The sequence below is a fragment of the Oncorhynchus keta genome, chromosome 29 (genome assembly GCF_023373465.1).
Source record: "Oncorhynchus keta strain PuntledgeMale-10-30-2019 chromosome 29, Oket_V2, whole genome shotgun sequence".
NCBI lineage: Eukaryota > Metazoa > Chordata > Actinopteri > Salmoniformes > Salmonidae > Oncorhynchus > Oncorhynchus keta.
Window position 1 is genome coordinate 26,933,350 of NC_068449.1, and position 13,813 is coordinate 26,947,162.

General features: G+C 42.5%; 1 protein-coding gene across 1 annotated transcript in view; it reads left to right on the top strand.

Annotated features, from left to right (window-relative positions):
• The window catches only part of LOC118362647 (all trans-polyprenyl-diphosphate synthase PDSS2), a 48,364-nt gene that overhangs the window by 18,659 nt on the left and 15,892 nt on the right, over positions 1–13,813 (top strand). The window contains exons 3-4 of the mRNA XM_035743160.2: positions 4,196–4,394; positions 13,299–13,373. Of these exons, the coding sequence (XP_035599053.1) occupies positions 4,196–4,394; positions 13,299–13,373 (274 nt within the window). The remainder of the gene's footprint in view (positions 1–4,195; positions 4,395–13,298; positions 13,374–13,813) is intronic.

Genomic DNA, 13,813 nt, shown 5'->3' on the forward strand with positions numbered 1-13,813 from the left:
CTTGCTCAGTTGTGCACCGGGGCCTCCCACTCTTTCTATTCTTGTTAGAGCCCGTTTGTGCTGTTCTGTGAAGGGAGTAGTACACAGCGTTGAACGGTAGTGTATGCTCCTGAGTGGCCTAGTTACAGTTTTGACTTAAATTGTCCTGAAAATCTTCAGCAAGACTTGAAAATGGCTGTATAGCAATGATCAACAACCAACTTGGCAGTGCTTGAATTCTTTAAGTAATATTGGGTAAATATTGTACAATCCAGGTGTGCAAATCTCATAGACTTATCCAGAAAGACTCACAGCTGTAATGGCTGCCAAAGGTGATTTTAACATGTATTGACTCAGCGGTTTTAATCATTATCTAAGCAAGAAATTGTATATTAGTGTTTTATTTTTCATACATTTTGTTAGATTTTTTTCCCACTTTCACAGAGTATTTTGTGTAGATCATTGACAAGAAACTACAATGAAATCCATTTGAATCACACTAACCCCCAAAAATGTGGAAAAAGTCATGGGGTGTGAATACTTTCTGAAGGCACTGTATGTGACATCGTGCGCACTGTTCAGATACCCTTTTTGGCTCTTGAGTGCTACTTTTAAAGCTACTGGCTTAAAGTATACACAACCTCTACACAACCTCTACATCATTATTTTTTGAAGTTACACTACTCATGGACTAGTAACCGAAAGGTTGCAAGTTCGAATCCCCGAGCTGACAAGGTACAAATCTGTCGTTCTGCCCCTGAACAGGCAGTTAACCCACTGTTCCTAGGCCGTCATTGAAAATAAGAATTTGTTCTTAACTGACTTGCCTAGTTAAATAAAGGTAAAATGAAAAGAAAAAAAAAATAATGCAAGATGTTGCATCCAGTTTCATGACCTCGTGCCTTCTATGTCATGTGTCGTGACTCATGATGACTAACTATTGTATTGTACTCACTGACCTTTGCATTTGCATACACAATCATGTGTGTAGACACACACACTAAACCTAACCCTAGCTCCTAACCCCAACACTAATTCTAACCTTAACCCTAAACCCCCTAGAAATAGCATTGTGGGGACTAACAAAATGTCCCCAGTTGGTCAAATTAGTGTTTGTTTACTATTCTTGTGGGGACACGTCCACACATACGCACACTCAGAGAAATCTCTGCTGGGTCACCTCATTTGCTCCTTTCACTCTTTCTGTACCACAACCCCCCTTTTCCTCTCTCTCCTTCTGTCTCACCCCCGCTTCCCTGTCAAAGGGTGGGCTCATTAGCACCTGGGCCGGAGCACTGATGGGGGGGATTGATTGATACCTCTAGGGGAATGTTCTCCCCCCCCTTCTGACAGCCAGCATTTGTAAAATGTCTCCCACTCCAGTGCCCAATACTGATGGCTCACCAGGGAACTAAACACAGAGAGCGGGCCAGAGCTGTACTGAATCGGAGAGATGGAGAGAGAAAGACAGAAGCAGAGAGAGTGACAAAGACCGACCGAGAGAGAGAGAGGCCAGATACACAGCTGTATTGCAGGGTAATGGGGACCCTGTAGAGGGAGGAAAATGGAACAGAACACTCAGGACAATGGGCGTGTTAGGGGCGGGAATGCCTCAGCGAGATGGCATCAGTTGCTATGCAACCGGGTGCCGAAGCTATTTATACACAAGTCCTCTTTTTCCTCTCCTGGCGAAGACGCTGCTTATCATGAGTTGTAGATCTAAGGCAGAGAAGGGGCGAGGATTCTGTAGGGGTCCTAGGGTGGGGTGGGAGGAGTGGTGAATATCGTCAGAATAGCTCCTAGTGCCAACGTTATTATTTAGCTGCATTGGTACAGGATGTTCTCAATATCCTGCTTTTTTCTTTTGCTGCAGTAACAATGTGTTTGGTATTTGTCTCATATATTTGTACCAAGGTTACCATTTGATGTAGGGAGTATGAACATATAAATTATTAAACTGTTTTAAAATGTTGAATCCAATAATCAAATAGGCCTATTTTGAATGTAAGGTCTTTAATTACATCTTGTTAAATTAGATCAATTGTTCAACATTTAGGCTGTCATTTTCATCCCTAACTTGAATTGCCTGTTAAAACGTTTACAGCAACACAATTGAATCCTGTGTGTGTTAACAATAACATCAATGCAGTGTCAGGGATTGAAATGAAAGACATTGCCTTTCCACAGAAGGGGGACAATAGATATGATTGAGCAGAGAAATAAATTACATTATTGCATTTTAATAACAACTCTCTCTGAGCAACTGTAGAACATGCAATTACCTGCCGTTAGACAAAGCACGTATGTGTCAGGCTATACGGCGTAGTATGGGCAGGAACAACTAGAATTGACAGACTGGAATTGAAATGTCTTATCAGGACGGTTTCACACTGGCTGAAAGATGGTCCTAAGTGGCCATCAGTGCACCCATCCCTGGCTCCCTCCACAGACAGATCCCCCTGTCTGTCTCGCCCTGGCAGGCTCAGCCCATATGGAGAGGGACGTAATTATCCACCCGCAATGAATGAATCAACATTTGATTATAGGCTTCCTCAGGCCAAGTTCAAAAGCTCTGTTGAAAAACCAGTTGAGCATCTTTTTTTATGGTAATCAAGAATGGCACTGAGTTAAGGCTTATTTTTTTTTCTCAAAATGGTAATCTTTTTTCTCTCCAGGTTATATAAAATCTATTTAAAAATCTTCTCTGAAAAATTAAGGATTTTACATTTTGTGGTTGTCTTCAAAGTTGTTGGTTGTATCAGCGGGTCGAAAAAAACTAACATTATCATGACAGAGCGAAATTAAATGAAAGACTTTGAAAATAAAAAGCTTTCTTATATGCTCAGAGTTAAGTTTGTTTTTGTGAGAAATCTTCGAAAACTAACAGGAATTTCAAATTAATATACTAAAATACTACGTCATGTCTCAAAATCGATATCCTTCCGATTCGAGAAGAAATATGACGAGTTCAATGCGAAAGTGAGCCTGTCAGGTAGCTAGTAACCTTAATACTAGCACATAATCCTGACACGATGTAATTTCCCTGATAATTCCTTTCTACCACTTATTTCCCCGTCTGACCTCTATTGATTTACTCACCCTAATTCTGGCCATGCATGGATTATGATCGAGACATGAGGTCTGGACCATTGGTTTTCTTAGACGATTGTCTACACAATTAGTCATTGGTGTGTTTTTGATAAGACACCCTATAATTTGCACTTTTGATCTTTACCATTGTTGATACATGCTTTCGTAGAAGTGAATGTGAAATATAATGAGCTACAAAAGTATTGGGAAAGTGCCACATTTTGTTGTTTTTGATTTGAAATAATACAATGACTGAGGTTAAAGTACAGACTGTCAGCCACTCCTCAGCTTTAGAAATGTAGAAATTACAGCATTTTTTTTTCTCCATAGTCCCCCCGCCCATTTTAGGGGACTGAAAGTATTGGAACAAATTCACTTATGTGTATTAAAGTAGTATTTGATCCCATATTCATTGCACGCAATGACTACATAAATATTGACTATATTGGTTGGATGTTTGTTTTGGTTGTGTTTCTGATTTATTTTGTGCCCAATAGAAATGAATAGTAAATAATGTGTGGTCATTTTGGAGTCACTTTTAATGTAAATAAGAATATAATATGTTTCTAAACACTTCTACATGGATGTGGAAGCTACTCTGATTTTAAATAATTCTGAGTGAGAAAGTTAGATGCACAAATAGATATGCTAACCTCCCCTCTTATTGTAATGGTGAGAGGTTAGGATGTTTTGGGGGTATGATATGTGTGTGGCTGTAACTTTTGGTCCCCTAAAATGGGGGGACAATGTACAAAGAGTACTCTAATTTCTTAATGGTTCACCCGATATCGATGAAAATACCCTCAAATTAAAGCAGATACCCACAGACATCTAGTTATTGCTCTAACGCTAGTTAGTATTGGCTCATGAAACTACCTTTAACTTGCTTCATACTGGAGACATAAAAATGGTATCCCTTAGTTCATCTGACTAGGGAAGTAGATAAGGGCCTCAATGCCAAAATCCCAAAGTAACCTTTTAACCTCGTATCATATTTACATCCAAATTGCTGGAGTACAGAGTCAAAACAACAAAATGTGTCACTGTCCAATACCTTTGTAGCTCACTGTATGTGTTAAATTGGATGTTTTATTGATGTCATAAAATGTGTTTTTCTCCTCTGCAGCCAGCGGAACCTGGCTGAAATCACAGAGCTCATCCACACGGCTTTCCTGGTGCACCGTGGGATTGTCAACCTCAAGGAGTGGACCAACTCAGACGGACCCCTGAAGGACATGCAGTTTGGAAACAAGATGGCCGTTCTCAGTGGGGACTTCTTGCTCGCTAACGCCTGCACCGGACTGGCCCAGCTAAACAATACTAAGGTATGAAATAGTCAACATATAACAAATTCTGTTGGAGAACGATTTCTTGCCCTGGAGCTTTTTTTGTTCACCCTTAAAATGAGTCTTCCAAAATGCAATCTGAATTCCGCATTTATATGTCTGAGGTCTCAATAGTTTTTCAGTGAGAAGAAATGATACTTGACGATGTTGAGATCGTTGCAGTATGGCTAACGATATTGATGAGAACACAAACCGTCTCAGCGGATGAGTTTAAACACCACTCAATTTTTCCTGGCTGTTTTGGATTGATTTGAATCAACAAATCTATTCTCTCACTTAGACCTCTGGCAGGCAGACAGGCAGACAGATACTCACACACATAGAAAAATACAAATATGTTTGGGTGGGAATAATGCACCCACATATACACACTATGTAGAAGAGGTTGTGTTCTCTTACTGCCTTCTACTTATTCTTACCAAGCACTTCTGCAGATTATGTGTGTCTGTGCCCCTGTCTGGGTGCAGGCATGGGTGTCACAGATTGCTTCCAGAGTGTACACTGGCAACCCATTGCTGACAATCTGTGACCAAGCTCAGCTGTCAGAATATGGCTACACAAAATAATCGAAATAACCTATTTTCTCTCTGCTTTGCAATCTTAAAAAATGATCCTCCCTGCATCAGCTCAGATGGTTCATGCTCAGATAGAAAAATGGGCATTTAAAATACCACCTCAGGTCATGGTGATCATGATCAAAGGGATAGTGGAAGTACTTCCTCAAATACATTTGGGCATATTACAGCAAAAACATCTGGCAGCTTTCAGAGGTTGTCAGTGACAGTAAACATAGGCATTGTTAAACCTTCACCTTATTACACTTTGCAGTGTTCTTAATAGCTTATTTTTCACCATTTCATCACATTCTAGAGCTCCCCCTGCTGGACAGACATGCATGTCAAAAATATGTTTGGGTGGGAATAATGCAAGTACCCACTCTTCCCCTCAAATGAAATGAAATCAAATGTTATTGGTCGCATACACATATTTAGCAGATGTTAACACAGGTGCATCAAATGCTTATGTTTATAGCTCAAGGTGCAGTATACCTAACAATATACCTAAATTAAAGAATGTGAAATGTCAGAATAATAGTAGACTCCTTTTTTTTCTTGGATCACATTCCCAGTGTGTCAGAAGTTTACATACTAATTGGGTGTATTTGGTAGCATTGCCATTAAATTGTTTAAATGTCTCAGGTAGTCTTCCACAAGCTTCCCACAATAAGTTGGGTGAATTTTGCCCTATTCCTCCTGACCGTTCTGGTGTAACTGAGTCAGGTTTTTAGGCCTTCTTGCTCGCACACGCTTTTCAGTTCTGCCCACATATTTTCTATAGGATTTAGGTCAGAATTTTGTGATGGCCACTCCAATACATTGACTTTGTTGTCCTTAAGCCATTTTGCCACAACTTTGGAAGTATGCTTGGGGTCATTGTCCATTTGCGAGCAAGTTTGAACTTTTTGACGGATGTCTTGATGTTGCTTCAATATATCCACATAATTTCCCATCCTCATGATCTGTTTTGTGAAGTGCACCAGACCCTCCTGCAGCAAAGCACCCCCACAACATGATGCTGCCACGCACGTGCTTCACGGATGGGATGGTGTTCTTCGGCTTGCAAGCCTCCCCCTTTTTCCTCCAAACATAACGATGCTCATTATGGCCAAACGGTTACATATTTTTTTCATCAGACCAGAGGATATTTCTCCAAAAAGTAGGATCTTTGTCCCCATGTGCAGATGCAAACCGTAGTCTGGCTTTTTTTAATTGACAGTTTTGGAGCAGTGACTTCTTCCTTGCTGGCCGGCCTTTCAGGTTATGTCGATATAGGACTCGTTTAACTGTGGATATAGATACTTTTGTAACTGTTTGCACTTTTCGCACCAAAGTACGTTAATCTTTTGGAGAAAGAACACGCCTCCTTCCTGAGGGGTATGACTGCTGCGTGGTCCCATGGTGTTTATACTTGCGTACTATTGTTTGGACAGATGAACGTGGTACCTTCAGGCATTTGGAAATTGTTCCCAAGGATGAACCAGACTTGTGGAGGTCTACAAAAAACATTTCTGGGTGGTTTTCTTTTTGATTTTCCCATGATGTCACTGAATTTGAAGGTAGGCCTTGAAATACATCCACAGGTACACCTCCAATTGATGTCAATTAGCCTATCAGAAGCTTCTAAAGCCATGACACAATTTTCTGGAATTTTCCAAGCTGTTTAAAGGCACAGTCAACTTAGTGTATGTAAACTTCTGACCCACTGGAATTGTGATACAGTGAATTATAAGTGAAATAATCTGTCTTTTTAAATATTGTGTCGGTACAGATCTGGGGAAGGGTACCAAAACTTTTCTGCGGCACTGAAGTTCCCCCAAGAACACAGTGACCTCCTCCATTCCTAGAGCTGGCTTCCCGGCCAAACTGAGCAGTCGTGGGAAAAGGGCCTTGGTCAGGGAGGTGACCGTAGAGCTCCGAGACAGGATTGTGTCGAGGCACAGAGCTGGAGAAGGGTACCAGATCTGTGCCTCCCCAAGAACATAGTGGCCTCCATCATTCTTAAATGGAAAAAGTTTGGAACCACCAAGACTCTTCCTAGAGCTGGCCAAACTGAGCAATCGGGGGAGAAGGGCCTTGGTCAGGGAACAATCTCTGTATCACTCCACCAAACAGGCTTCATGGTAGTGTCCAAATGGAAGCCACTCCCCAGTATAATGCACATGACAGCCCGGTTGGAGTTTGCCAAAAATGCACCTGACCATAAGAAATGCATCTCTGGACTTTTGAAACCAAGATTGAACCCCTTGGCCTGAATGCCAAATGTCCTGTCTGGAGGAAACCTGGCACCATCCCTACGGTGAATCATGGTGGTGGCAGCATCATGCTGTGGGGATGTTTCTTAATGGCAGGGACTGGGAGACTGGTCAGGATCGTGGCAAAGATGAATGGAGCAAAGTACGAAGAGATCCTTGATGAAAACCTCATCCAAAGCTCTGTCTGCCCTCAGACTGGGGTGAATGTTCACCTTCCAACAACCCTAAGCACACACCAAGACAATGCAGGTGTGGCTTCGGGACATGTCCTGAATGTCCTTGAGTGGCCCAGCCAGTGCCCGGACTTGAACCCGACCGGAGAGACCTGAAAATAGCTGTGCAGCAACGCTCCCCATCCATCCTGACAGAGCTTGAGAGGATCTGCAGAGAAGAATGGGAGAAACTCCCTGCAAATACAGGTGTGCCAAGCTTGTAGCATCATACCCAAGAATACTCTAGGCTGTAATTGCTGACAAAGGTGCTTCAACAAAGTACTGAGTAAAGGGTCTGAATACTTATGTAAATGTGATATTTCCATTTTTGTGATTTGTTGACTTTTTTTTCTTTTTTTTTTCTAAAAACCTGTTTTTGCTTTGTCAAAATGGGTTAGTGTGTAGGTTGATGAGGGGAAAAATGAATTAAGTTTAGATTAAGGCTTTAATGTAACAAAATGTAGAAAAAGACAAGGGGTATGAATAATTTCCGATGGCACTGTATGTTGTGGGTAAAACAGTATGTAAACATTATTAAAGTGACCAGTGTTCAATGACTATGTACATAGTGCAGCAGGGTAGAGTACTGGGTGGTAGCTGGCTAGTAACAGTTACTAAGTTCAGGCCAGGGTACTGGGCAGAGGCTGGCTTGTGGTGACTATTTGACAGCCTAATAGCCTGGAGATAGAAGCTGTTTCTCTCTGTCCCAGCTTTGATGCACCTGTACCGTCTCCGCAGTCTAGATGCTAGCAGGGTGAACAGGCCGGGTGGCTGAGGTCCTTGATGATCTTCTTGGCCTTCCTGTGATACCGGGTGCTGTAGATGTCCTGAAGGGCAGGCAGTGTGCCCCCTGTGATGCATTGGGCTGACTGCACCAACCATTGGAGAGCCCTACGGTTGTGGACAGTGCAGTTGCCATAACAGGTGGTGATACAGGCCGACAGGATTCTTTCAATGGTGCATCTGTAGAAATGTGTTTGTCTTAGACCAAGCCAATTTTCTACAGCCTCCAAAAGGTTGAAGATGCGCTGTTGTGCCTTCATCACCACACTGTCTGTGTGGATGGACCATTTCAGGTTGTCAGTGATGTGCACACTGAGGAACTTGAAGCTTTTCACCCTCTTCACTGCGGCCCTGTGGATGGGGGTGCTTCGTCTCCTGAAGTCCACGATCAGCTTCTTCATTTTGTTGAGGGAGAGGTTATTTTTCTTAAACCACTTCCCCAGGGCCCTCACCTCCTCCCTGTAGGCTGTGTCATCGTGGTTGGTGATTAAGGCCTACCACGTTTGTCTTCAGCAAACGTCATGATTGAGTTGGAGACGTGAGTGGCCATGCACTCTTGGGTTAACAGGGAGTACTGGAGGTAAAAGTTTCACAAGCATGGGAAAGCATAGCCTAGGTGAAATGTTGAAATCAAATTTTATTGGTCACATACACATTTTGCAGATGTTATTGCGGGTGTAGCGAAATGCCTGTGTTCCTAGCACACAAATCTAAAAGTAAAAAACCGGAATTAAGAAATATTATTGATTTATTTTACCTTTATTTTACCTACTAGGCAAGTCAGTTAAGAACAAATTCTTATTTTCAATGACGGCATTGGGCAGACCACACCACCCTCTGGAGAGCCCTGCATTTGAAGTTGCCATACCAGGCAGTGATGCAGCCCGACAGGATGCTCTCAATTGTGCATCTGTAAACGTTTTAAGGGTCAAGCCAAATTTCTTCAGCCTCCTGAGGCTCTGTTGCACCTTCTTCACCATACTGTCTGTGTGGGTGGACGATTTCAGATCGTCAGTGATGTGTACGCCAAGGAACATGAAGCTTTCCACCTTCTCCACTGCGGTCTGGTCGATGTGGATAGGGGCATTCTCCCTCTGCTGTTTCCTGAATTCCACCATCAGCTCGTTTTGTTGAGTGAGAGGTTATTTTCTTGGCACCACTCTCCCAGGGCCCTCACCACCTCCCTGTAGGCTGTCTCATCATTGTTGGTAATCAGGCCTACTACAGTTGTGTCGTCTGCAAACTTGATGATTGAGTTGGAGGCGTGGGTGAACACTGAGTACAGGTGGGGGCTGAGCACGCACCCTTTTAGGGCCCCTGTGTTGAGGATCAGTTACCTTTGCTGGGATAGGGGAGAGATTGAATATGTCCGTAAACACTCCAGTCAGCTGGTCTGTGCATGCTCTGAGGCTAGGGATTCCGTCTGGACCGGCAGCCTTGAGAGGGTTAACACTCTTAAATGTCTTACTCACGTCGGCCATGGGGAAGGAAAGCCCACAGCAATACACTTGGTAACGGGCCATGTCAGTGGCACTGTGTTATCCTCAAAGCGAGCAAAGATGGTGTTTAGCTGTCCGGTGTCCGCGACGTGGCTGGTTTTCCCTTTGTAGTCCGTGATTGTCTGTAGACCCTGTCACGTGTGTCTCGTGTTTGAGCCGTTTGATTGCGACTCCACTGTGTATCTGTACTGACATTTGGCTCTTTTTTTTTTTTTTTGCCTTACGGAGGGAATAACTACACTGTTTGTTTGTATTCGGCCATATTCCCAGTCACCTTGCCATTGTTAAATGCGTTGGTTCAGTTTTGCATGAATGCTGCCATCTATCCAGGGTTTCTGGTTTGGGTAGGTTTTAAGTCAGTGGGTACAACATCTCCTACACATTTCCTGAAACTCAGTCACCATATCCGTGTATTCGTCAATGTTAATCTCAGAGGCTACCGGGAACATATCAAAACAAATTAGTACTCACACTTGTGTCTAAACTATGTTCATGGCACTGCCTATTAAACCAAAAGACAATGACAAATGGAGAATAAAATGTTTTGAACTCACCAATTGCTTGAGTTGTAATGATGATAAATTGTATTTTTTTGTTTTGTGTGTCACCAAGACAGACATAACTGTAGTAACAGTCGTAGCATTAGCACTGTGGTTTTGCAAAATATATTTTTTTAGGAGAGCAATTAATCTGGATTATGTGTCCTGGCTTTGAGAGGAATCCTAGGCCAGTACTTGTATAAATGGTAAAGTGATCTCAGAGCCCAGCTCCGGTTTCATTCCCTCACAGACCTGTCGGTAAAACACGATCCGCCTAGATTTGGGAATAGAGTAAGGGGGAGGCGGGGACTTATCTGATACTTTCCCCAAAAATGTTCCTCATAGCCAGCTAGCACATCTGGTAGCACTTTAGAGGCATTGTCCTTTTGGGCATTTTGTGAGGCTTGTTACCCAGAGGTCACTACTAAGACTAAAGACAGACAGTGCAACCACTTTTAAATTATGAAAAAACTACTTGAATGTATTGAGGGAGTACAACGTATGAATATTTTTTTTCTTATCATCTACGTAGACATGTAAATGTTTGCCCATACACTGTCCTTTCTGAAATTGGTTGTGAAAGAAGATAAAGCTAACCTTTTGTAAAAATCATGGATTGAGATTTAAATAAGGTGTCTGATTTGAATTTACTTTGGAGGATTAGTATAACGTGTGAGCAAGGGTGCTATTTAAAATGTAGTCATGGATGCCCCCTGCAAGAGGGATATTGCAACTGCAGACGGATGACACAAAAGTTTAGTGGAGCTTAATGAGACAAAGCTGTTCAGCCTCCCAAAAATCTTTAACTTGGCATCCCAAAGATCACACTTTTACATGGGGCAAGTTGAATCCTAAATAAGAAAAAACAAATGAAGTAAGAAGAACCTTTTTAATTTTGGAACATTTATTCCACTACATGCCCGCACACCTGGACCAAGTAGAATTCCTTGAAGGCGAGAGAGGGTGCTAGTGAAGAACATACGATACCACCCAGCAACACTGTTGAACAGAGTGAAGTTCTTCTTCTAAAACAAGAAGAAGGTATTAATACAGAGTTGGGTTCTTAATGACAACGATCCACAGCAACAGATGTCAGACCACTGCTCAAGAGCCTCATCAACCCCCACAGCCCCCATGACATTTCCTGATTTCTGCCTTGCCATCTGCCTTCCAGCTCCTCAGACTTGACAGCTGATAAAGCCTCATAATAATTCAGTTTAAACTGGAGGTCGCTATAAGTAAAATAAAATAATTGAAAAAGCTCAGTCTGTGTGTACTTAAAGAAAACAGCAGGCAGTCCTCAGCCAGTCCACACTGGTCTGGTAATGTGAGGAGTTAGATCTGGTCAATTCAAAGCCCAGACACCCACACACTCAACCCTTATGTTTACAGCCACCCCTTAGTCTAGATGATGTTAATCCTTGGTATAGAGGATTCCCAACTAAATTCAGACGTGGGACAATTTATTTTCTTGAGATGATGGTCAGGGCACCGGAACATAATTACAAATAATTTGTAGACTGCACATTTTCTGCAAGAAGCCCAAACAGATTTAATATTTGGGTAACACTTTACCTGACACCCAACATCATAACACATCTGTGACATATTGCATTATTTTATGGCTGGTTATGACACCTGCATAAGTGTCAAAGCGCACATTTATTCAAATGTGTTTTTTCCCTTGTGCGCAATTACAATTTAATATGGTCAATTTCATGAAAAGTTGTGCGACATAAACGTACTGTTGACATGTAGGCTATGGTGTAATGGAATATTTTGCGTTGTGTGGTAGGTTTTGACACTTATGAAGATGTCATAACCAGCCGTAAAATAATGCAATATGTCACGACAGTGTTATGACCATATTATTTTGCGACTGCACTTGAAGAAGCATTCAAAGTTTTTGAAAAGTTTCGCATTGACTGACCTTCATGTCGTAAAGTAATGATTGTCATTTCTCTTTGCTTAGTTGAGCTGTTCTTTTTTAATATTTTTTTATATCTTTTGTGTTTAATTTTTCTCCCCAATTTCGTGGTGTCCAATTGTTGTAGTAGCTACTATCTTGTCTCATCGCTACAACTCCCGTACGGGCTCGGGAGAGACGAAGGTTGAAAGTCATGCGTCCTCCGATACACAACCCAACCAAGCCGCACTGCTTCTTAACACAGCACGCATCCAACCCGGAAGTCAGCCGCACCAATGTGTCGGAGGAAACACCGTGCACCTGGCAACCTTGGCTAGCGCGCACTGCGCCGGGCCCGCCACAGGAGTCGCCGGTGCGCGATGAGACAATGACATCCCTACCGACCAAGCCTTCCCTAACCCGGACGACGCTAGGCCAATTGTGCGTCGCCCCATGGACCTCCCGGTCGCGGCCGGTTACGACAGAGCCTGGGCGTGAACCCAGAGTCTCTGATGGCACAGAGCCCTTAACCACTGCGCCACCCGGGAGGCCAGTTGAGCTGTTCTTGCCATAATATGGACTTAGCCCTATTTGGTAAATTACCATCTTCTGTATACCACCCCTACCTTGTCACAACATAGCTGATTGGCTCAAACGCATTAAGAAGGAAAGAAATTCCGCAAATTAACTTAAGGCACACCTGTTAATTTAAATGTATTCCAGGTGGCTACCTCATGACTGGTTGAGAGAATGCCAGGAGTGTGCAAAGCTGTAATCAAGGCAAAGGGTGGCTACTTTGAAGAATCTCAATATAAAATAAATACAAATTGTTAACACTTTTTTTTGTTTTCTACATGATTCCATATGTGTTATTTAATAGTTTTGTCTTCACTATTATTCTACAATGTAGAAAATAATAAAAAGTAAAACCCTTGAATGGGTAGGTGTGCCCAAACCTTTGACTTGGTATTGAATATAGATTATTTTTATTGTTGTTGCTCAGAACTTGGGGTCCAAATACAATCCTGTTGGGGAACCCTGCCCTATACCATCTCTCTTTGGAGCAATTTCAATACTACATAAAGTGCTTTCATGGTGGTTAACAAAAGCTTTTTTATTTTGTATTTGACAGGTTGTGGAGTTGATCTCAAGTGCCATTGGTGACTTGGTGCAGGGAATCTACCATGAGATGCCCAACAGTTTGGAGGTAAGACCATTTCCATACCAGGGACAGTGTAACTAGTTAGCTGTACACTCACCTAAACAAACTGCACTGTCAATTTAGGAGTCTACAACCTCACCATGTTCAACCTGCAGATCGATGTGCCTCACAGAGGAGTCTTAACATACGCTACATCAATGGGCCACACAGTGCATTCTGGGACAAGGGGCGCTCTCCTTCAAGGAGTGAATGGGTGTCTATTGGGCGCTAGCTCAAAGACCCAACATTAGCTCGAATTTCGTCAACAAGAAGTACAACATTACAAATCCTTTCTGAGATGTTAGATAATTAACTTGCTCTCTGTAATATCGAATAGCTTTGGAATCATGACATTACGTACTTTCGAGGAACATAGGCACGTTTCTTCGACATATACACCGACTTTGAGAAGGGATTGCGTGACGATTAGCTTAGCAACCATGTGA